Source organism: Camelus dromedarius, chromosome 4 (genome assembly GCF_036321535.1).
Source record: "Camelus dromedarius isolate mCamDro1 chromosome 4, mCamDro1.pat, whole genome shotgun sequence".
NCBI lineage: Eukaryota > Metazoa > Chordata > Mammalia > Artiodactyla > Camelidae > Camelus > Camelus dromedarius.
Genome location: NC_087439.1, coordinates 70,743,438 through 70,768,342, shown reverse-complemented (window position 1 = coordinate 70,768,342; position 24,905 = coordinate 70,743,438). Strand labels below are relative to the sequence as shown.

General features: G+C 44.5%; 1 protein-coding gene and 1 long non-coding RNA gene across 2 annotated transcripts in view; one reads left to right on the top strand and one right to left on the bottom strand.

The window, feature by feature from the left end:
- LOC135321151 (uncharacterized) overlaps window positions 1-24,905 on the bottom strand; it is a 133,768-nt gene that overhangs the window by 38,613 nt on the left and 70,250 nt on the right. The window lies entirely within an intron of this gene.
- Window positions 6,944-10,847, top strand: FZD7 (frizzled class receptor 7). Its single transcript, XM_010991731.3, has one exon. The coding sequence runs from the start codon at window positions 7,104-7,106 to the stop codon at window positions 8,826-8,828; it is 1,725 nt and encodes a 574-aa protein (XP_010990033.2). The 5' UTR covers window positions 6,944-7,103; the 3' UTR covers window positions 8,829-10,847.

Genomic DNA, 24,905 nt, shown 5'->3' with positions numbered 1-24,905 from the left:
TGGAGCAGAGCACCCACATCTCCTAATCTAGAAACTCACTGCAAATTTCAGCAATGGGAATTAAATTGTTCCTTGGAAAATATGAAAAAATTGGTGGTTATCAACAAGTGGCTTTGAAACCTATTAGGTATAATATTCAGAGGGTCATCACCAATCTGAGCTTGATAGCCCAAGCCTAGAAATTTCTGGGGCTTCTCTAAATTTTGGAACGGCTTTTGATCAGACCTATAAAAGGACCAAAATTAGTGATACCTACCATGAAGACATCAAGTAGTGGTACAGTGTGAGGTAAAAAAATGTTATAAATCAGGTTTTAGTCCAGCCTGTGCTACTATAAAAAGGAGCTTAAATCTGGAACCTTGAAACATTGCTATAAAATTAGAGTTAGTGTACCTAAAGCACCTGGTACCTTATAAATGGTAGTCATTCTATTAAAAATATAACTATTTTGGGGGGAGGGTATAGCTCAGTGGTAGAGTGTGTACCTAGCACGCACAAGGTCCTGGGTTCAATTACCAGTACTGCCAGAGAGAGAGAGAGAGAGAGAAAGAAAGAAAGAAAGAAAGAAAGAAAGAAAGAAAGAAAGAAAGAAAGAAAGAAAGAAAGAAAGAAAGAAAGAAAGAAAGAAAGAAAGAAAGAAAGAAAGAAAGAAAGAAAGAAAGGAAGGAAGGAAGGAAGGAAGGAAGGAAGGAAGGAAGGAAGACAGAAAGAAAGGAAGAAACCTAACTACTTCCTCCAAAAAAAATTTAAAAAAAAAAAACCCTATGTTTGATACTGAAAATAATCTGAAAAGAGTAAGTCCTGTAAACTCAGTAGTGTGCTAGAATCAGCACTTGGGGGCTTGTGAGACCTGATTATGTGCATCTTTTTCAAAGTCCAAGTGCAGTGACATCGTGAGACTTGAAATCAACCAAGGTAGTAGCATTTACACCATGGAAATTGGCAAATGTATAGATCAGGGCTTTTTTCCTGGAGAGCTGGTCATTAAACATTTACCAGAATGCCACTGTAAAAAAAAATCACAACCTCAGCAGAGCCAGGGCCATAAAATATGCACATAACTTGGTCTTTTATTTTATTTCCATGATTTGCATCCATGTAACTAAACCAGTATACTGCAGTCATGATATTTTTGCCCATAGATCACAAAGCATTTTGTAAATATTATCTCATTAACTCTCACAACATCCTGGAGAGCCGGAGAGGTTAAGTGACTTGCCTGAGGCAGGACAGGAAATCAGTGGTGAAAAGTAGAACAAGCCAGTCTGTACTAACCACCTCTGCCACCCTTCCTACACATCATTATTGTCCAGACTGGCATAGAGACAGGAACATCTCTTTTGAAAGTAGACAAGAAAACCAGGTCACAACAGCTGTTTCCTAGCACCTTCCCTTAGAATCCCACCATCCCCATTAATGAAGCCACCTGCCTGCCTGTCTACTCCAGCAACTAGAGAGAACCTCACTGACCATAGTACCAAGGCCTGCAAAAGGGTGAAAACACAAGTGTCTTCTAACTTTCTCCTGGGGCCTGGGAAGCTGCAGAAAGCTGACCTCCGAGGATCAGCACCAGCCCAAGAGGCATCTGTTCAGGGTTGACTAACGAGGCTCAGGCTTGCAGCCACCTTCATCTTGCTCAATGGCCTGGATGAAGCATTTGAGAAGATATTTTCTAGGACTGCAGTTGACATTGAGTTGTTTCAATCAAGTGATTGCAAAAGTGTTGCAAGATAGGAATTATCTATAAAGACCCAAGAGATCGCTTTCTTCTGAGTTGTGATGAGAAAGAGAAATGCATGCTCTAAAGCATATAAAGTCCTTAGCATGGTGTGGAGGCTACTAGTTGTCCCTCAATATCTGTTCTTCCCTTCTTCATAGTAATGGAGTCCCCAGTCTTTAGCCAAACATATGACCTAGTGATTACCAGTGGTGCTTTTCCCTCATAGCCCAAATAATCAGTCTTTCTATAGACTCAGTCCATATGCTTGGTCCTTTGAGTACAAATTTGACTCCCCAGAATGGCTACCTTCTGCACTTGGAGGTTTTTACCTAGGGTTGCTGATGGTCTTGTATTAATTAACTTTCCCACATTCTTTCTCCCTCTAATCCAATGACATGTGTTTGAAGAAACAGTTGGTCAGAGTTAGGGTTCTGTTCTGACTCCAGCAGAGACAAGTGGCATTATAACCAATCAACATGTGTTGTTTATGTGACCCTTTCTCTGGACAGACCAAGGGCAGTGATTCTCACTCTTCAATGGATTTTCACAACCCAGCATAATCCCTGCTGCCCCTTGATTGTAGGTAGACCTAATGACTTGCTTCTAACCAATAGAGTAAGGCAAAAGTGACAGCATATTACTTCTAAGATTGGATTATGAAAGACCATGACTTCCATCCTGATTGCCATCTTTTGTGTGCTCTCTCGCTATTTCTCTCTGAGCACTTTCTCCCTAGAGGGGAGCAAGGTGCCATGTTATAAGTGGCCTTGTGAGAAGTGCACTTAGCAAGGAACTGATGTCTCTGGCCAATAGTTAGCAAGAACCTGAAGCCTACAACAGCCACATAATGAGCTTGGAAATGGATCCTCTTCCAGTTGATCCTTGAGGTAACTGCAGCCCTGATCAACACCCTGATTGCAGTCTCATGAGAGACCCAAGCTAGAGGACCCAGAAAAGCACACCCAGATTCCTGACCCACAGAAACCATGAGATATTAAATATTTGTTATCTTAAGCTGCTATGTTTCAGGGTAGTTTGTTATACAACTATAGTAACTAATACAACTCTCAAACAAGGAAAATGTTCAAACAGATTCAGTCACTGAATCTACCTTATAAACCACCTCTACACGGCAGGGCCTAGCCTACATAACAGGATTTCACCATAGCCCTCCTCTAATTCAATCCAGACATCTCTAACTTTCATAAAACTTGAAAGTCCGCTTTAGGAATAAGAATGTTCCCATTTTTTTGAATGATCCAACATCTCAAACTAAAATGAAAAGAAGTCAATGGCAACCTGGCAACTGGAAATTCCAAGTCCTCGGTGTTATAAAGTCATAGATTGTCTGGTAAAGAGGGGCCAGAAAGGGAAGTATATGCTAAAAGCTGCCCTTTCCTGTCTTGCATGAGTAATTCTTGCAGCTGGAGTTTCACTACAACCACAGGATTATGGCAACATGAAGGTGGCCATTTTCAAATCTGGCCTGACATCAGAATGTAATTCAACCAGATAAACCTGGGATTTGGCCAAAATAAGTAACATTTAAATAACTGGAGCCAATGAATAGCATCACTTTTCTAAGGAACCATATGACTATGATGTGAAGAAATAAACGCCTTTGTTGTTTTAAAGGGCAGGGACAATTGGAAGTCTTGCAGCAGACAGTTACAAAATTTTCCACCCTAAACTCTCCAAAGAAGATACCAGTTAGTGGCTTTGGGAATTGGGTGTGGAAGGTGTTACTTGGAAAAGACAATTAAATTGATTCTGAACAGAATGTGAACCAGTGTTACTATATTTATCATAGAGCCTAAAACAGACTCTTTAGCCCCCTACACTATGAACTGACTTTTCTGATCTACTTCCTTTTATGACTTAGCTCCTTGAGATCAACATTCTATATCATGTAAGGCACAGGAAGCTACTGCACCCCTCTCAGAAACAGCAAATTCTTATTTGTCAGAATAATTTTGGAGTGGTTTTTTAAAAATCATCCTAAAAACAAAACAAAACACTCTTCAAAAAACATGGCCTTTGCTTCTCTGTTTTTTTGTACTTGTCTGCCTCGGTCAGAGCAAGAGGACTCCCATCTGTGATACATTTCATCTAGATAAACGAGGATGGGTTTTCTGCATCTTACACGTAGATTGTTTGTAAAATATTTCATCCGTCCCTTGTCCTTTTAAGGGCTCTCTCTCTTTCTTTTCTCTTTCCAAATAACCATCCCTATTACCTCACCAGGGAACTGTTTGGGGCTATACTATAATATGAGGAGGGAAGGCTCATAACAAAATTGATTTTAGTTGTATTTAAGACAGTATTTCATCCTGTCCATTTTCATTTTATTTGATGACAGTGTTTGCAATTTCTCCCTCCATAAACAAAGATGACTTAGATCAGTGGCCTGATGAATAAGCATGAAAATTTGATTTAGAAAAGGAGTATATCCTGAAGCTCACAGAGAGAAAAAGGAATTTCCAATCCCCCACCACACACACTTTAAATGACAAAGCAAAGCAGCATTGACCTTACACAACATCTTTCAATGCATTCAATATCAATACTCTCTAATGTTAGGTAATAGGAATAATAATTTAGAAAGAAAAAGAAGAGCCCTTAAAAAATACAAGTAGGAAATGAAACATTTTTACAGAAAATATCATTAATCCTTCATATTGCCTTGATGCAGATACCCCACAGAAAAAAAGATACGGTCCCAGGTGTGAAGGGGAAATTGATGCTCTGGAGGAAAAAGATGAGGATTCCTTTTGAGGGCCGAATGGAGAACATGAGCAGTCTGACACCCTACCTTGGCTAAATGATTTGGCTCTCCAGACCCATTAACAGGGGTGGAGAGGACAAAGAACTGTGAAGTGGAAGGACAGATTTCCAGTAAACCAGTAATAGAAAATAAATAAAAGAGAAACAGAGGAAGCCAAAGTCTCCCGTGGAAGGGAACCCAATTAATTGTCTTCGATTTCAGGATCAGTTTTTCTTGCTGGAGAAGAGACTCACCAGCAACTTCTGCAAACAGGCATCCTGATCAGAAATGCCTCAGGGCTGTTGCGACGGGAACTAAGACTGGCAGAAGGAAGGGCTCGGCTAGGAGTAACATTTCTTAAGGCGTTGGAGTGTGTGTGTGTGTGTGTGTGTGTGTGTGTGTGTGTGTGTGTGTGTGTGTGTGTGTGTTAGAAAGAGAGAGATTAAGAGAGAGAGAGAAGCACATTTTTCCTTTCTCAACATGTCACTTTCCTGTATGAGAATTCTTGATATTCCTCGCTGTCCAGAGAGAGGGGAGACACCTTCCTCCGTCCCCACCCGGTAACTTCTGATCACGGCTGGTGTTACCAGAGAGCGCGCGTGAGCGCCCAGTGCTTATAGCCGAGCGAAGATTTGATCGGGAACAAAAGAACGCTTGCCAATCAGAAAACGCTACCCGAGAACAAGGATAACCTCTCTTTACGTTTCGAAAACTCTTTAATTAGCAAATGTCCTTGGTTTCTAACAAGCAATAAAACTTTTCTACGCAGATTCCAAGACTCAGATCATTGCTTCTGCGACGAAGGTGGGATCCCGAACGACCACACGCCGCAGAACTGAGAAAAACAGAGCAATCAAATACGCGCTTTAAACCATACAGAGTTCCCGGGCACTTGGTCGCAAGTTTTTTATAACCATTTCCCACAACACTGTCTTAGTTTTCTTATAACTTCCTATACCAGATCCCTAGACTCTGGGCCGTGCCCGTGGGCAGGGTGGCCTGAGGCGGGGGTGCCCCGCGCCCGGCGCTCCCGGGCCCTCTCCCTTGGGAGGGGTCTGCACTTCCTCCCGCCTTAAGTCGGTCCCCTCCGCCCGACTCCGATTTCTCCTCGCACGCAGCCCCTCCTCCTTTTTACAACCAGGAGAGGAGGTGAGAGGGGATGGTGGCCTCACGTGGTCTGTTAGGCTCTGGGGAGAGAAAAGCCATACGCGAGGCGCACCGCCTTGCCTCATACCGAACCCCACATTAAGGATCCTGCTACCTAAAAGTCCCCCGCCAAGCTCAGCATTTTCAGCCCGGGTAGGGCTAACGTGACTGCAGGTCACGTCTTTCTCTGCTGAGGCTCCGCTCTATTCTCAGCTTCTCCCCGCAAATGCCTTAACCAGTGCGCCCTTCTGTTCAGGAATGTGTATTTTAGTGTACCCGGAAGAGGAACAAATCTTTCAAGCAAATTCCCTTTCTGGTGTGCTTACCTCCCCCCAATACCCCCACCCCACCCCCGGTCCCCTCGCATTGAATTCAGGGTAAAAGTTTTTCTTAACTTTTCCCTCCCAGCCCCCTGCCCCTCCCCTCAGGAATCCGCCCAGAGCGCTGCAGACAGCGCCTCTCGGGTTCCCTCGCCCGCCCCTTCCGACTTCCACCCAATCCGGAGGCCGCCACACAGAAAACAAAGGCTGCCATTGGGCCGCCCTGGAGCTCGAGGGCCCGCCCCCGGAGTGGTTTGTGAATGGGGGGAGGGGAGGGGGCGGGGCGGCCCGGAACCCAGAGAGCCAGACGCTTCTTCTGGCGAGTCGCGCCGCTCCAAGGCGTTACTCTGCGCTCCCTCCCGGCGAGTGGCGGCGGCGGTGGCGGGCACCGGGACTCACCGGCCAAGGCTGTGCGGGGTTGGAGAGGCCAGGCCAGGCCGCGGGCACGGGGCCTCGCAGCTTCCGACACAGTGTGACAGGATTCCCGAAAAGAACTCGCTGAGCTCTTGGCTCCAAGACGCCGATCGGACCCAGAGAGAAAATCAGCCGTTTGGCTGAAACTTGGGGCCAAGCTTTTGGGGCTGAAGAAGGAGCTGGGAGTGGAGAAGGAGGCGAAGGAGGAGGCGGCGGCGGCGAGCGGAGCCTCAAGGCGGGGAGGCGGAGCCGCACCGCATAGTCGGCGGCTTCGGCTAGCAAGCGGCGGCGCCGGGCTCTCGCCTGCCGGGGTGCCAGACCTGGTGTGGGGGGCGCGCGCGTTACTGTGCGCTGAGTCGAGAGACTTGAGCAAACTTTGAAGGGTAACCGGAGACGCTTGTTACTGCTCGACGCAGAAAAAACGCACCGTTACGTCGCTGCGGGAGAAGAAATCGCCGCCCCCAACCCCATCGGCGCCCCCAGCCCAGGCAGACGAGTTTGAGCCCCCGGAGGCTGCGCGAGTGCTGGGCGGCGGCGGCGGCGGCGGCGGCGGCGGCGCCCCCGCGGCGCGAGCACCCCAGCTGCAGCGCCCTCGGCTCCGCGCCCGCCCACGGCCCGGCCCCGGCGCCGGGAGTACTCTCATGCGCCCGGCGCGGCGGCGCCTCCCCGGATCCCAGCCTCTCCCGGCTGCCTCGTCGCGTTCTTCGGGCTGAGAGCGCCGCTGCTCCCGCGGCCGGCAATGCGGGGTCCCCGCGCGGCAGCGTCGCGCTCGCCTTTGGGCCTGTGCACTCTGGTGCTTGCGCTGCTGGGCGCACTGCCCGCGGGCGCCAGGGCGCAGCCGTACCACGGCGAAAAGGGCATCTCAGTGCCAGACCACGGCTTCTGCCAGCCCATCTCCATCCCGCTGTGCACGGACATCGCCTACAACCAGACCATACTGCCCAATCTGCTGGGTCACACAAACCAAGAGGACGCAGGCCTCGAGGTGCACCAGTTCTACCCGCTGGTGAAGGTGCAGTGTTCTCCCGAGCTGCGCTTCTTCCTCTGCTCCATGTACGCACCCGTGTGCACCGTGCTGGATAAGGCCATCCCGCCGTGCCGATCTCTGTGCGAGCGTGCCCGCCAGGGCTGCGAGGCTCTCATGAACAAGTTCGGCTTCCAATGGCCGGAGCGGCTGCGTTGCGAGAACTTCCCCGTGCACGGCGCGGGGGAGATCTGCGTGGGCCAGAACACGTCCGACGGCTCCGGGGGCCCTGGCGGCGGCCCCACCGCTTACCCCACCGCGCCCTACATGCCCGACCTGCCCTTCACCGCCCTGTCCCCGGGTGCCGCTGACGGTAGGGGCCGCTCCGCTTTCCCCTTCTCGTGCCCCCGCCAGCTCAAGGTGCCCCCCTACCTGGGCTACCGCTTTCTGGGCGAGCGCGACTGCGGCGCCCCTTGCGAGCCGGGCCGTGCCAACGGCCTCATGTACTTTAAGGAGGAGGAGAGGCGCTTCGCCCGCCTCTGGGTGGGAGTGTGGTCGGTGCTGTGCTGCGCCTCGACGCTCTTCACCGTGCTCACCTACCTAGTGGACATGCGGCGCTTCAGCTACCCGGAGCGGCCCATCATCTTCCTTTCGGGCTGCTACTTCATGGTGGCCGTGGCGCACGTGGCCGGCTTCCTGCTGGAGGACCGCGCCGTGTGCGTGGAGCGCTTCTCAGACGACGGCTACCGCACGGTGGCGCAGGGCACCAAGAAGGAGGGCTGCACCATCCTTTTCATGGTGCTCTACTTCTTCGGCATGGCCAGTTCCATCTGGTGGGTCATTTTGTCGCTCACTTGGTTCCTGGCGGCCGGTATGAAGTGGGGCCACGAGGCCATCGAAGCCAACTCGCAGTACTTCCACCTGGCCGCGTGGGCAGTGCCCGCCGTCAAGACTATCACCATCCTGGCCATGGGCCAGGTGGACGGGGACCTGCTCAGCGGGGTGTGCTACGTGGGCCTGTCCAGCGTGGACGCGCTGCGAGGCTTTGTGCTGGCACCCCTGTTCGTCTACCTCTTCATCGGCACGTCCTTCCTGCTGGCCGGCTTCGTGTCGCTCTTCCGCATCCGCACCATCATGAAGCACGACGGCACCAAGACCGAGAAGCTGGAGAAGCTCATGGTGCGCATCGGCGTCTTCAGCGTGCTCTACACCGTGCCGGCCACCATCGTCCTGGCCTGTTACTTTTACGAGCAGGCCTTCCGCGAACACTGGGAGCGCACCTGGCTCCTGCAGACGTGCAAGAGCTACGCGGTGCCCTGCCCGCCCGGCCACTTCCCGCCCATGAGCCCCGACTTCACCGTCTTCATGATCAAGTACCTGATGACCATGATCGTAGGCATCACCACTGGCTTCTGGATCTGGTCCGGCAAAACCCTGCAGTCGTGGCGCCGCTTCTACCACAGACTCAGCCACAGCAGCAAGGGGGAGACTGCAGTATGAGTCCCTGCCCCTCCCCCACCCTTCTTTCTCCCACCCCCTCCAAGGGGTTAAGGAGAGGTAGGGAAAGAACTGATGGGTGGGGGGCTTGCTTCTGTAACCTCCTTCCCCTTCAATGAGAAGTGACCTGGAAGTGAGAAGATGTATGTAGACTCTGGACATGGAATGGGTTTGGAAAGGAAGCCTGAGTGGAGAGACCGTTTGGATGAAAAGACTTCTGGCAAAGACTTGCAGGATGATGATGATGATGATGATGATGATGATGATGATGATGATGATGATGATGATGATGATGATGATGATGATGATGATGATAACAATGATGTTAATCCTGTATGGTACCGGCTGACTTGGGCCAATCGAGAAGACTGAGATCAGAAGGTTGCTGTGAGTTCTTCCCGGCTCTGGGGCTGAACTGGGACTGTGAGCGATTCCCCTGCTGCAAGACAAGTGGCCTGTCCTCACTCCTGTGAGGCCCGGGTGAAAGGTACAGCTCTGTCTGCAGCGGGCGGCTTTGTTGGGAAACGGGAGGGCTCCCTGCAGTGTTCTTGTCAAGCGGTGGTCAAACCATAATCTCTTTTCACTGGGGCCAAACTGGAGCCCAGATGGGTTAATTTCCAGGGTCAGACATTACAGTCTCTCCTCCCCTCCCCCTCCTGCCTGTTTTTCTCCCCCTAAGCATTTTGAAGTCTTGGGAGGCCTGCCTCCTAGAATCCTAATGCAGGATGCAAAAGAAATGAAGATAACATTTTGCAATAAGGGAAAGGAGGCGAGTAGTAAGTAATTCTACTACTTTTTTATTTTCTGGGGGAATGCAGGAGGGGGGAAAAAGGATGTTTTATTTGTGATGACTTGTTGCTTTTCAAAACAGGAATGCATTTTTCCCCTTGTCTTTGTTGTAAGAGACAAAAGAGGAAACAAGTGTCTCCCTGTGGAAAGGCATAACTGTGAAGACAGCAACTTTTATAGGCAAAGCTGCGCAAATCTGAGGTTTCCCTTTGGATGTTAATTTGGTTGAGATAAACATTCCTTTTTAAGGAAAAGTGAAGGGCAGCGTGCGTCCATACCCTTTCCATCAGACGTTCTGACTTGGCTAAAGGAAATGCAAGGGGTTTTGTTATGTTTGCTTTAAGTAAATTTAATTCGGAACACATGATCCAACAGGCTCTGTTAAAAGGTTCAGGGAAATCTCTCTCTTTTTTTTTCTTCCCATAAACCTGCATTTAGGTTTTCTTTCTATTTTTTTCCTCCAATTTGAATTCTTCAACATAAAAGAAGCATAATGCCTTTAGCCTCATAATAAAGGAAAGTTAAAAAATTTTTTTAAAGTAAAGAACCATTTTGTCTTGTTTTCTTTGTTCTATAAAACCGTTTATAAAATATCATGTGTATGCTGACCCTGTCTTTGTGTGGCTGGGGCAGGGAGGTGGGGAGGTGACCTGCAGAAATGTTAGTGAAGAGGACAGTTTAAACCATGGACCCCATTTTTAAGGAAAGTCATTAAAAACAAGGTAAACTTCAAAGTAATTCTGGAGTTCTTTGAAATGTGCTGGATGACTGAAATTTATTAATCTTAGATCATGTACTTTTTTTTCTATAATGGAACTCCAATTCTTTTGCATAATGGTCTAAAGCTAAACAGCATCATGGGAGCTAACCTTTACTCCACGTTTGACACCACCCAATCTGGCAACACTATCCTATTTCTCAAAACAGCTTTTAAATGCTGTTTTAAATAGTTTTTAAAATCATAGAGTGTACTGTCAGGAGTACAAGTTACTTTATATACATAATGTTCGGTTGAGTGGAGCTGCTTTTTATATTAAAGTTAACATTGACGATGTGTTTCTTAAACCTTCAAAATGTCTCATTTGTCAGATTTTTAAAACTCCCACTACACAGTTTTTGGCATCTTTTGTGTTGTATCTCTTGCATGTGAAATTTGTAAAATAGAGACAAGTGCAGTATGTATATTTTGTAAATCTCCCATTTTTGTAAGAAAATATATATTGTATTTATACATTTTTACTTTGGATTTTTGTTTTGTTTTTGCCTTTAAAAGTCTACAAGGAAGCCCCACTTTATCACATGTACAGATCACAAATAAATTTTTTAAAAAATACAAAGTGGACGTTTATTTAGTTTATGGTTCCTATATAAGCCAAAGAACAGAATTTTGTATTATAGAAAGATAGTGTGGAGGGACACCATTGGATATGTCCCTCGTAGAGGAAGATGTTTGATATATATAGAGAGAGAGGTCTTTTTTTTCGTGCCTTTTAAAATACAGAGTGTAATGAATGTCTTAACTGTCCTTTAATTTTTTTTTTTCTGTTGTCGCTGCTTCCTGCCTCTCCACACCACCCCACCACACATACCCTTAAGCTTTTTCACATCCTGCTTTGGATAATTCACTGAAGGTACAAAATAAGCATCTCTTTTAGAGAGGTGCTATCTGATCCATGTTTTTACTACTCTTCAGGCATGAAGTCCATATTTAAAAGAGGACTAGATATTTTGGGTCTGCTTTTCTGGAGATGTTTTCCTGGGGGAGCATTCTGTGAATTTTTTTTATCACTGATTGGTGTTTTTGTGTTCTAATGCCCCTTATCTAAATTGTTAATACTTAAATCCTTTGGGTTCAGGTGTCTGGGAAAGTCTGTACTTGATTCCAGAGGGAGATCGTAGCAGGGGCCTTGCACGTGGAGCCTTCCCAGCTGCAGGCTTCCCTCTACCTTCTAGGTCAACTGAGCCAGAGGTCAAGTGATTCCTGAGGTGGCTGTGACTCAGCAGCTCCGGCAGGAATAGACTCCACGCCTGACCCCAGGATGGCCTCAGAAGCCACTGAAGCTATTCTTTCCTCTTGTCAGAGAGGCTAACTTTGGAATCAGATTAGACCGAGAAGCCTTCGCTATCCAGCCACTTTGATATTAAACAGTCCCTCAGGGAAATGATAAAGGCATTCTAAATACTTCCAGTTCCAAGCCTCACTGGCTTGCTTTCCCCACACCCCCCCCCCTTTCCTTCGTCTGTCTCTCTTTAATTCAGGTGTCTGTTTGCTGGCTTTTCATAACAGAGTTCCCTCATTCTCCAGCAGCCATCACAGCAGCAGACTGGACTTTGCTGTTTCTCCCTCCCTGCTCTGGCTCTGAGTTTCTGTACTTCTAAAGCTCAACAGAAACAGTTCTGTTTTTGTTTTAATTAACAGGCTCACACACATGGCTGGTGTGTTTTACAAACATACAGAATGAAAACCAGTGACAGACAGTCCTCACCAGGAGGAGGAAGGCTTGTGGCTGTACTCTGTGCAAAGCAGCTTTAAGATCCTCCTGGGTTTTGAACATCACAATGAGTGTGAGGTCATCTTAACCTGTGAAGATTCTGGCGTCGAGAAAGGAAAAAAATAGCGACTTCAAGTCTCTTAAGGTTTATTCAGTTTTTGCTCATAAAATGACACCTTTTAGGTTAAAGCATGCCTCTTTTAACACCACACTAATACTGCCTGTTAAGAATGTTTGCTTTTAGAGTAGGTGGAAGGCTCCCAATGGGGTTTTCTGCTCGCAAATTAACTGCTAAAGGCACTTAGCCCCTTCTGTGGGGAGAGCTATGTGACTGCTCCCGTAAACGTGTCCCCTCCCTCTTGTCAGCGCTGCCTCATCCTTCAGGGCTCTCAAAGACCAAAGAGCACTGGTCTGTAGTGAGGGAACAAAGACTGTGTATGAATAAATCACTACCTGCTTTTTTGTAAGCAAAGATAAAAGTGTTCAGCTTAATTCCTCTCACATCGTGGTGCGTCTGTATGTAGTAGACTCTTTACCTAAGAATTTTAGAAGCTCAGGGATCTTTAAGGAGGTGCACCTAAGCAGAAAATAGGTGAGGGAGAGTGTTTGTGAGAGGGCACGTGTGGGGTTTAGGAAAAACATTGGCAGGAGTTTGGTGTTAATCCCTAGATAAGGAGCAGAAACACTTGTGAAAATTTTCTTCAGTTTATAAAACAAAATTAGTCTATACAATAACTTTATGCAACACCCGATCTTTTGAAGTAGGTTTGTGAGAAATCTTGGGGAGAAGCAAATAAATGTCCTGTTGACAACATCTTGCCATTAAAGAAAAAGCAGATTTTTTTAAGAAATGTGTTTGATAGAAAATAGTGATATTAGAAACTCTCTGGGTAGAACTATAGGAGTATAACAGCTGTAGGTTTGAGCCCTGTAATTATACTGGGGAATTCTCTTCTAACTCTCCCATCTTTAATTTCACTGAAAGGCAGGTGGCTATTTATAGATGGTATATTTTTATATATGCATATGTGGATGGTGAGTAACAGTCTACAGGGCTCCAGGAAATCCTAGAAGAGACCAAAGCACTCCGACGTGGACTTAAACTTATAAATCTGTTCTATTTTTCTCTTATTTTACTCTCAGTGACATTAAAGTGATTTCATAAAACTTGGTTCTTCAACTCTTACTTTCCAATTTGTGACATTTCTTATGTCTGAATCTCTATGTTCCTCACATTTCATACAAAAGTGAACTAGTTAAAAATGTACCATTAAAATGTCAAGTCTCTGGTAAACACACCTTGTGCCTCTCTCTCTCTCTGGTTGAAAAAAATGTTAAAGTTCTAATTGGAATTTTCTCAATTAGTACCACAGTGGTGGAAAAAAAAGGAAGTTTGACCAAGAAAACAGAAGTTTATTATAAGGTATCCAGTTCAAGAAGATCTGATCAAGCAGCCACTATGGAAAAGGTACTAGGACAGGGTCTGGAGGTAACTTGCAACATAGTTCAGGATGAGGATGCCATCCTTCACAGAGGAATAAGCAAATAATTATCTTTCTAGACAGAATTTGGCAAGTGTCACTATAGAGGCCCAAATGCTAATGGAAAAATATGACTTGACATTTGGTGGCATTTATTGTTTTTAAAAGCTGCTCTAACATTCATTACTTTACTTTATTCTCACAATTATTGTAACAGTCTTTTAACATGGAATAATTCCTATTTTAAAAATGAAGCTGAGAGGCTTATTGAGATGAAGTGACACAGAAAGAGGAAGGAATCATCTCACGTCCTCAGATCAGTGCTCAGTGCACTTACTGTAATACCAGCCTCTCTCTAAAGGTACTGGGAGCTTCAGTCATGCAGATGACCCATCGAATTGCAGAGGGTGGGTATCCAACAAGAATGCATTTCCCAAGAACTCACATTATATGATTCTCCATCATTTTCATGCTCTTAGATCGGTTCCTTCATCTCCATGGGCCTTGCTTTCCTCAACGGAACAAGATGACGTCCAATACAATGGCCTTCCTCCAGCACCCTGTGATTCCAAGAGGCTGTTTTGAAGTACAAACCGGCTCGACCAATTGTGGATTATCCACGGCTATTTTGAAATCCCTGACTGTTTGTTTTCCCCTCCTGTAGCCAATGTGTCCCATTTCTCAGCCAACCAAGCCAGTGTGTGCTCAGTGAAGGAAAGTGAGCTTTACGTTGGCCTTCACAAGCCCAATTCAAATGGTAAGATCATTACTGTATTACCGTATACTGAAGCCAAAATACAAGACTGTCTAGTCTCTTGAACTGGCTACTGTGCCACTCCTCACTCCTCTTCATAAGCAATTGCTTTCTGCCACTGAGAGTTAGCCTTCCTCAATACCAAAGGAGTTTATTGCATCAGATCTTCTTGGTTTCTCTCAAAGACCATGTCCGTATCACAGCCAGATTGGCCACAGTCTCATATGTTGGAATTCCCATTGCTGGGAATTTTAGAGCCAAATCAACATTTTATGTAGCTGAAATAATAAGACAAAGGTTTTTGGTTCTGATCAGTTATCCTTGCCAAAAATTTAAATGCTTCTCTAGGTCATTGTCCCCAGAGCCTCTCTCAGAAGACTTCAAACTAACAAAATAATATTGAAGCTACTCTGAGGGATTCCATTGTGCTTTTGCTGGGAGTCTACTTCACCTCGGAAGGAACTTTCAGAGAGCTCAAGCTCATCTCTTTTGTTATGGATCTTCCTTTAAAATGCTTCACACCTGCAAATCTCTTTATGTGGCTTAGCCCTGGCATTAGGTCAGCTTCGAGTTCACAAAGCGGTCTCCAACAGATGGGCATATCAGGAGCAAGAAAGGGCATTTAGGAGGCAGCAACAAGGGTAGGAAGAGTGAGGAGATAAAGTCCCATCAAGTCCACGAGTGAACAAGCTGCTCAACTGATTTAGGTAAGACAACAACCTACTACTACTCACCCTTAGAAAATGTGATCCCCAAACTTCAGCGTGGCCTTGCAGATTCTGGAGGACAATTCATTCACAGGGAAAAGCATCTTGGGGAGGGTGCGGTGGGACAGGGACTAGGAAATGAAACCTTATGGGGCATAACCTAGCAGCAGTTATAGTTTTTTAATTTTCAAGGGAAAACAAATGGCATGCAGCATTTAGTTCCCGTTTCCAAATCTGGGATAGCTGGAAGAAGAGATGGGTGGCAGCTGGTCCCTGAGTTGCTTTTGGTAGCAGACATAGAGAACTAGCCCTTGAACTAAAAATCATGAATTATCTCCAGCACCAACAAATTGTTTCTTGAGGACCAAGGATGTGGCAGGGGCTGTGTCAGGCACTGGGCTTAGCAGACTGGCTTCTGAAAATTGTTATCCTGAGTCTTAGCCAGAGCTAAGTGCACACTCCTCACCTCACTTACTTCCCACATCAACTTCTCAAGTGGGGAGTGGGCCAGAAACACCATCCTTGGTGTTTACAAACTATCTTTCTCCCCACTGTCCTAAAGTACTAACAGTAAATGGGTAGTGATACGGTGATCACATTCTGAAGATGGGGAAAACTAGTGAGGCTAAATGCAGCTTGTTCCCTGTCAAGAGTAATCACAGGCCAGGCCACAGTGAAGGATCCACTCAGGTCTCCCAAAGACTCAGAATCTGGCCATCTTTCCCTCAGAGCAGTGGGCTTCGAGATGTGTGGCCAGAAGGAGGGGGACCTAAAGGGGACAGGGGAGTAATGGATGGTTTGGACCAGCTTTGGGAAAGGGAGCATGAGTGCACAAACATGTTGCCAAGGGCAATGAAGACTGGATCTTCACACTTTGTTGGTATGATCATTATCTTTATAACTGCTAACATTCACTGAATGTTGACCATATGCTAAGTCCTGGGTACAACATGGTATAGCAGTTAAGATAATCCACACAAAGCCCAAACCACAGTACTTGACATCTAATAAGTGATCCATAAATGTCAGCATTATTATTTGCAATATATAATTATCTCTTTTATCCTTCAGAACAACTTCTCTGAGGTCAGTATTATCATTCCCCAGTTTCAATGTGAGAAAGCTCACGCTCTGAAAGGTAAGCCACAGAGACACCGAACTGGCCATAGCCTGTGCCCCTAACCACCCAGCTACAATATTTACTGAGGTCTCAGTGTCTTCCATTCTGTTATTCTTTCTAATTTAACCCAGAATTGAAGTGAGGATAAGTGGGGGAAATAATTTACGTCAGGACAGAATGGAATCGAGGAGGGCCTTTGCAGTGCTAGTCCCGGGATATTTTTGTTTGGTTGGTTTATTTTCTTTTTAGTGAGAAGCAGAAATGCTGTTTGAATTCTCTGGGTTGGATGCTCCCTGTTCTGGCATGAGTTTCCACACTGGGGCCAAGGGCCAGGCAGCAAGAACAAGCCCACAGATGTGCTTCCCAGATGCCACCTAGACGTAGCCCCTCGGAGAGTTGGTTTGAGTCCCTCCAGAGGTTTCTCCATTGCTATAGCTGCCTTCCCTGCCCATTCCAGCCTGAGGGTTGGGACGGGGGCTTAGTGGGAAAGCTCATGCTCCTTGCTAAGGAGGAGTCAGTGAGTAGGAGCATGAGGAAAGTAAGCCCTGGTGGAAACCCCTTTCCTAAAGCCCTGTTGAGAGAATCACAGGAAACTTCACAGCACTAGGATCATATATGTCAGTGTTATAATGAAAGGATAACATGATAGCTTACTGTGTGCAGATTCTGTGTTAAGCACCTACATTAACTCATTTAATCCATACATTATGAGTTGAAAATTATTCTTATTCTCATTTTATAGGCTCTCAATATGGAATTCTGGAATTATACTGAGCATTAGAGTTGGACATGAGCTCAAGAGAGAGCTTGTGCAAGCATCCTACTCTAAATACCCTTTTATTGTTGCCCATTTACAGAAGGGGCAACTGAGACACAGAGAATTTATCTGGGCCTTAAGGATGTAGAATGAGGAATATTTTAGGTCTATTTCTCCCTGGAGTGCTCTTTGACAAAAAAGAAATGATTTTGGGAGTTGGGGGTGGAGAGTAAAAACAATTTCAGAGAATGTAGTTAAATTCCTCTTCCCTCCCACCCTTGGCTCCAGAAAGTGTGAATTATGAGGCAACAGTCTTTGTTGTTGTTGTTCCTTAGTTACAAAAAAAAATTAACTAATTGAGTTGCAACAACAGAAACAACAAACCCAGCACATTTGCAGAGGAAGAAGTGGGAAAGAAGTGCCTCTCTCCCGATGCTGAACGTCAGGGTGGAACCCTGAGCCCGCGGCACCTCCCCCTGCCACATTGCTAAAGGCTTACGACATTTGCCAGCAAGATAACCAGATTTCCAATTGGAGGAAGGGTCCAGCCACAGGCGACTTTATAGCAGAAAGTGGTAAATAAGAAACTCAGAAGGTTTTGCCCAGTACAACTACCTGTTAATTTGCTAATTAAAGCCTGTTACTTAGATATGATGGGGATCTGGAGCCCATTCTTTAGTTTATGGGTCTAGGTGAGCCTAGGTTGCTTAGGAGTCACACAGTCTCACAGAAAATCAAGTCACTCATAACAGATATGAAAGATGGGTGGCGGTGGTGGTGGTGATGGGGGGTGTCTGTGTATATGCAGACTATTTTAAATAAAAAGTGTGTGAGAGAGAGTTCAAACTGAACTTTGGTGCTCTAACAGGAGGCAGACTGGAGGGAAAAATCTAAATGTTAAGGTAAGATCTTTTTAAGTTAATCTGTTATCAAACACTATATCTTACACATATTCACTCCCCCCCTTTGTCTCTCTCTTGCTCGACCCTTCATGATTAACACTGAAATACTATATATACTATACTTTAAATACTATATATATGAAACAATGAAATGTTATAGCTGCATTTCTCATTGTTAACGTCTGGGTCTCATTCCACAAGAGTTGACATGGATGTCAAATGGATGTCATTTGACACCCCTGCACAAAGACACATACCAGCCTAGAAGACTATTTAATTTTTATCAGAAAAGAATCCACTCGAAGGATGATTTGTTGCCATTTTCATCACCATGGACACTTAGCATTTCCAAGGAATTAAACTACTAAATAGTATACTTTCTTTAGGGACAAGTCAATGTCATATTAATTTGCCACCAATACTTCCAGCACAGCACGCATTTGCCAGCACTCCTTGCAGCCTTCTTTAAAAAGCCACAAGGCTTCATAAAGTCAGAAGAGCCCCAGAAAATGAGAACAAATGTTCAAACCAAATCATCCTCTCAAGTCACAAAGACGTTTTATTTTTCTGCCAGCACAAGTGGCTGACAAAAAGGAAAGCTAGACATTAAGTTTTCAAGTTCTCCATTCAGGGCTCACTTAAGGGAACTCCCTGTACAAACGTGGATTCATATTTCATTTAAGGTGGGAATCTATTTCACTGTAAGAGTTAAGTGAAACAGCAAGGAAATTCAGTTAGTTCATCTCTGATGAGAGGAAGGCAACGTACAATTCCTCCATTCACCAAGTGGTTTTTGGTCTACAGGTTGTACAAAATGTTTACTCCAGATAACTAAGTCCTCTTTCAGTGCACACCACCACTATTATGCATTTATAACTGCTCTGTGCTCGTCTCTCAGCATTGCTCCAATCTGCCTGAGTAGCTGAAGTGGAGACTGAAAAAATCTAAATGTGATCTCTGCTGTCCAATCAGAATCTACCTAAATTGCCTTTTCTTATTTTTAAATCATAAAACACAATTTTCTGTAGTCAGAAAACCAGGTTTGGACTCTGCTTATGAATAGAAATACTCAACAAGTTCCACCTCCAAGACAGGTAACTGCCTGTGTAGGGTAAACATTACAGTGTCTCTTAATCCTGACTATTTGATTTAAAAAATGAAAGAACTTAACCCAAGGTTAGCCTTCTGCATAGGATCAGCCTTCAAGAAAAAACAGAATGGAGTTAGCCTCATTTTCCTCAGGGACACTTCTTTTAACCTAGAGATCTTTCTTACCTGTCACTCTGAAGCAAGAAAAAGGAAACACAAAGATGGGATGAGTTTAAAAAAAAAAAAAAAGATCAAAGTGAAAACCCAGGAAGGAGAGAGAGAGAGAGCGAGAACAAGATAGCAAGAAAAAATTCTGAGCACAGCCCTGCATCTGAGCCACTGACACCTCAATTCAATCATTCCTTTGACAACTATTAGTTGACTTTCCATCATTACTCTCATTCCCTGCATCCCAGAGCTATAATGAGTGGTAACATTAATTGAGGGTTTTGATGTACCAGGAGCATATATAGAGTATACCAAGCATGTCTTATCTCATTTGATTCCCTCAACAACTCTCTGAGATAGATACTATTATCCCAATTTAAAGCTAAGGAAAGCTGAGTCACCAAAAGGTTAAGCTACTTAACACCCCTTGATTCCTATACTGTACTGCAGCCCTCTTCCTGCTTTTTTTTTTTATACCCTGACTACTGAATCGTCAGTATCCAGAGAATCGACTCTGTTTCTCTGAAATATCACTAAAACTGTGATGAGTTTTTCTTGGGATTGTGAATTATATTTATTCCAAGTCATGTGTTACTTGTTAGCAGGGAATCAGACCCTGTTTTTCCATGATCTGTGTTTAATGACTTCACCCTACATGGCAGGGTATCACAGGAGGATCATGGCCACCAGTGGGGGAGCTGATGACTGGTGAAGCCAAAATGGATTTGGATTTAGTTCGTCTCATGTTCTTACATAAAAGGGGCTTCAGGGGAGCCCAATAAGAGTCCCCCTTCGGCAAAGTGACTCCAGAAAGTCAACATCCAAGTCCACATGACAAATGCAGGTGCTCCCCAAGTGTTCATTCTCAGTCCTGTCTCCAAACTCCCCATGAAGCTGAGGGATTTGGGAGATAATGACAGATTCTCTAAGGAGCTTGGGAGTTGTTTGGAAAACTGAGTTAATGGCTCCCTTCAAGCATTAAAAAAAAAGTCATTGCTATAATTCTAGTTTGGGGAAATAACTTCAGCTAAGTTGTCGACTGCATGGTGCTAAGATGGTCAAGGGACAAAAGAATGTCTCACAGCCAACCTAGACTTTGCCACCCCCTCAGCCTGAGATGTCCCTTTTCTCTACCAGAGGCATCCTGGGTAAGAGTGCACTGTTAGAAGAATAAAGCCAAGCAGGCCTCTCTCCTTCACAGAACTGGATATTGTAGCTCCTCTGTGGGACTTGCCTCAGGGGAGAGGGGGTGGTTACAAGGGAAATCATACCCGCTCTGGGGTTGTCAGGAACTGTCTTCCCCTGCAGTCCTGCAGGGTCTTGGTGTTTAAGAGGCATCTTGGCCTGCCAGGACGAGGTCAATGGTTTAAGATCCAACAGCTGGTGTTACATATTTCACTCCACCAGCAACTGCAATTTCTCCTTGGCTCTGTCCTCCAAAGCCCTATAATCAGCCAACCAACTTGGATTCCAGTTTCCCCACGACCACCATCTCTTGCTTAGATCACTGTGATGTCCCCCTAACTGGGCTCCCTGCCTTCATTTTCGTTCCTCCTCCAATTCATCCCTACTTTGCACCAAAGGCAATCATGGCAAGTGCAACTATAACTATGTCTCTTCCCTGTTTAAAACTCTAAGCACAGTATACAAGGCCTTCCATGCTCTCTGCCTTGTGCTCAAGCCTCACCTCCCACCATTCCTGCTCTGCAGAGAGTACTCCAGTAATGTCCATCTGTTTACAGTTGCCCTATGTACTCATGAATCACATGAATTTCTTTTTTTTTAATTGAAGTATAATCAATTTACAATATTGTGTTAGTTTCAGGTGTACAGCAAAATGATTCAGGTATATTTTTTCAGATTATATTCCATTATAGGTTATTATAAGATATTGAATATAATTACCTGTGCTATACATCAAATCCTTATTGCTCATTTATTAGGAATTCATTTTTTGATGAAAGGGAGAATTTGTAGCTATTTCAACCACTGAAAGCTAATCAAGCCCCTTATTGGATGCCCAGCTCTCTTGCTCCCTGCAAAAATGGACAGGAATGTAGATCCAGAAGAAAATCAGAGTAGAGAACTAAATACCTCCATCATCACCCTGGGACACTCCTATATCACTCTGGGACAACTAAAGGAATTCCAAGAAGAAAGGACACAACTGGACTTAAAAAAAAAAGTCAAACAAGGTTATTAAGTATTATTAGTGCCTACACAATGCTTTGTCTTACATTAATTTCTGGTGCCCAGTGTAATGTCCAGTAGATAGAGATCTCCCCCCTCAAAATTCATGTCCTTTCCAGAACGTTAGAATGTGACCTTACTTGGAAATAGGGTCATTGCAGATGTAGTTAATTAAGTTAAGAAGAGGTCATACCGGAGTAGGGTGGGCAATTAACCCCATATGACTGTTGTCCTTCTAAGAAGAGGAAGAGAGGCACACAGGGAGAATGTCATATGATGACAAAAGGAGTGATTGGAGTGATGTGTCTATGAGGCAAGGAATACCAAGGATTGCTGGGTACCACCAGGAGCAAGAAGAGGCAAGGAAGTTTCCTTCCCTGGATGCTTCAGAGAGACCATGGTCCTGTTGACATATTTCAGACTTCTAAACTCCTGAAATGTGAGAGAATAAATTTCTGTTGTTTTAAGACCCCTAGTTTGTGATAATTTGTTACGGCAGCCGTAGGAAATTAATACACTCAGTGAATGTCTGTTGGACAAATAAAAGAATGAATGAATGAGTCACATGTGGAAAATTATTTGGAGCCAAATAAAGTATAGCACCTTTAGAAATATGATTTATAGTTTATCAGCCAAAATCTATTTCTCATGCCCCATGATCCTCTAACTAGATTAGAGCTAAATGTACAGTTGGAACTCTAAGTACTAGTTTTGCTATAGACTGGCTAAAATACTTCACTACATCTAATGAACAAAACTAAGAACCTTGATGTTCTTTTCAAGGAATCATAGATCCTTTTGAAAATCTGACAGACACTACGGGCTCAGTCCCCAGAAAAATGCATATACGGTCACATATGTCTAAGAATGCAGACAATTTCCTCCTATCTCCCAAAATCCATTGAACCAAGACTCAGAACTCCTGAATTAGAAGATACAGGTAGAATATTTAAGATTTTTCACCAATTCTTGGGCACTCTGAAAACAGAGAAAGGCAACAGAGTTATTTCTTCTTTTTTAAAGGCCAAATCACGAGACCCCCACCATTTGGAATGGGCTTCAATGGTGCATCAAAGAGTGAGGATGGATACAGGAGAGCAACCCAGCCTGGAAATGTAAAGACCTGAAATTTAAATCCAGCTTTGCCATTTAGTTCTTTTGTTCTTTCTCTCTTCTATTCACACCCAGCCCCAGTAACATGTGGATGCTTTTGGGGTCAGAGGACAGGTTAATGAGATAATGCTGATAAAGCACTTTGCCCCAGGGAAAGGTTCCTATGTAAACATGAGATATTATTAGACATTATCAAACTTCAGCCTTGCCAGCATCGACCCAGCCAGTGGTGAGTCCTTTTTCTTATCTACTGTTTGGCCAAATTGGGTTCTTTCTCTAAGGAAGAGAGTGTGGGAGGTCCCCTGCGACTGGTGTTGGGGACTCTGATAAGTGGACCCTACCACCTCCCCTTGAGCAGTGCAAACAGCTCATTTGACTACATTTGATTAAAAGCTCCATCCTTTACTAACAGTGAGCCCCAAATCTCTTTGTGCATAAATATTAAAGCAATAATCTCTACGGAATTCTTCCTTTCCTGTGTGTGTTAACTTCAATGCAAATTATATAAATATATCAACAGGAAAATAAATGTTATTTCATGTTTGGTGGTTGTGATTTTTTATTACCTATGAGGAATGATTACACAGAAATTCCCTCTTTATTTCTGCTGTTCTTGAACAATTTGAAAAAAAGGAGAGAAACATGATGACCATTGGTTTCAGGGACATTTGTCTTAGAACTTATTAAATATAACCAAAAAAAGAGTAATTTCTACAATTAGTAAATTGCAGTTAAACTCAAATGTTTCAAACTAACAATTTTTTATATTCAAAAAAAGCAATCGCTTGAATTCTACAGGAATTTGTTTTAAAAAAAAAAATCCCAAGGGAGCTTTTTTCATCATCAGAATTGACAAGGACATAGTGAACTAAGAGAAACCTGAAATGACAGCAGTAATTTTCATCAACATGAAGATGACACAGAATCTTAACTCAGATCCTTAAGAAATCTCACTACAAAGGAAAAAGGATTCACCCACAATTACCCAGTCCTCATGCCACATACTAAGGGTACCTGACATACGACATGAGCCAGTGCTCTGCATTTGGTCAAAATACATTTTACCAAATTTCACCAATCATGTGCTTCAACCAGAAGGATGACCTTTCAAAGAGATTACTGAACCCTAACAATGTGGAGTATGAGCATCTTTTCCTTTCCTTCCTTCCTTCTTCCCTCCCTCCCTCCATCTTTCCCTCCTTCCTATTATGCATCAAGCACTGTGCTAAGCAAAGGTGAATGACATACATTCTACTCCTATCAGATCAGTAATTCACTGGGATGGCAGGTCTGGCAAATTTGGATAGACCAACATGCACCTTGGGAAAAGGAAATTGTCTCTGATGTGTGTATGGGAAGGGGAAGTGAGCTGGAGGAGCAGGGGATGGATGATTGCTAAGAATGATTGCCCTTGGAAGGTCCTATTTCAGACAAGTTTAAAAGGCATAGTTATGATCTACTGCCAATATCCTTACTTACTTACTTCCTCTCCTTTCCCTCCAGTGGATCAAACATTTCACTCAGAACCACCTTAAATGACCCCCACTCCCACTCATGACATATGTTTTGTACCCAGGACACATGTATTTATATCTCAGGCTAAATTATGAGGGTATGGTGTTCTCCTAACTCTTCCTTTCTGAATAGTGTCCTAGGAACATTCATGCCTCATCAAAAAGGAAAAAGGATCAATGAAAGGGAACCCGAGAAGGTTTTAGAAAAGAGGAACATTAAAGCTGTGTAAATACATATTTAACATTTACTAAAAATAGCTCTGATTGCAGGGGAAAATTAATTAAAGTAGACGAAAAGTTTCTAATCAGATTTGTGCTATCTGATTGTGTAATTAGACCTGGCTTTCAGGCCATCCTAACAAGTTTATTTGAAAAGGAAGAGAGATCATTGTTTATTGGAATGGCAGTAATTCGGTTTCTTTAATTGACTCCTGGTGTGAATACGTTGATGCCTGCTGTTCTCTAAGAGGCAGCGTGGAAAGTTTCCAGGAAAAGTTCACATTCCAGGGGCGGCTTTGGAATCTACTTTCCATTGCAACCCAAGTCTGCCACTGGGGCTTGACTTCTTCCCAGCAAAACACTGGCTTTCAAAGGCAGCCTTACCTGGCGGCAGTCACCGCAAGTATATGCCAGGGGCTGGACAAGGAGCCCAGCACTGAGAGGGCCATCAAGATAACGGAGGGCATTTCCGAAATCTTAGCTTCCTCATGTCCAAAGCACTAAAAAGTACTATGAGTGCCAAAGGCTGTGTGTAACTTCGGGAGCCAACAGTGAGGATTTGGAGACAGCATGAACATTCTGACATTAAGTCAGCCCAGTGGAGCTGCAATGGAGTGGGGGAGGAGAGCACAGATCTCTCTCCTCTCAGTGCTCCCAAATTCCCAAAAGCAGTGTCACCAGGTGCCTGCTAAAAGTGAGTACATTCCATAGGAATTTAATAAGGTGCAAAATAAAAATAATCCATAAACCATTATAAAGCAGAGGCATGTTTTGAAGTCCCTCAC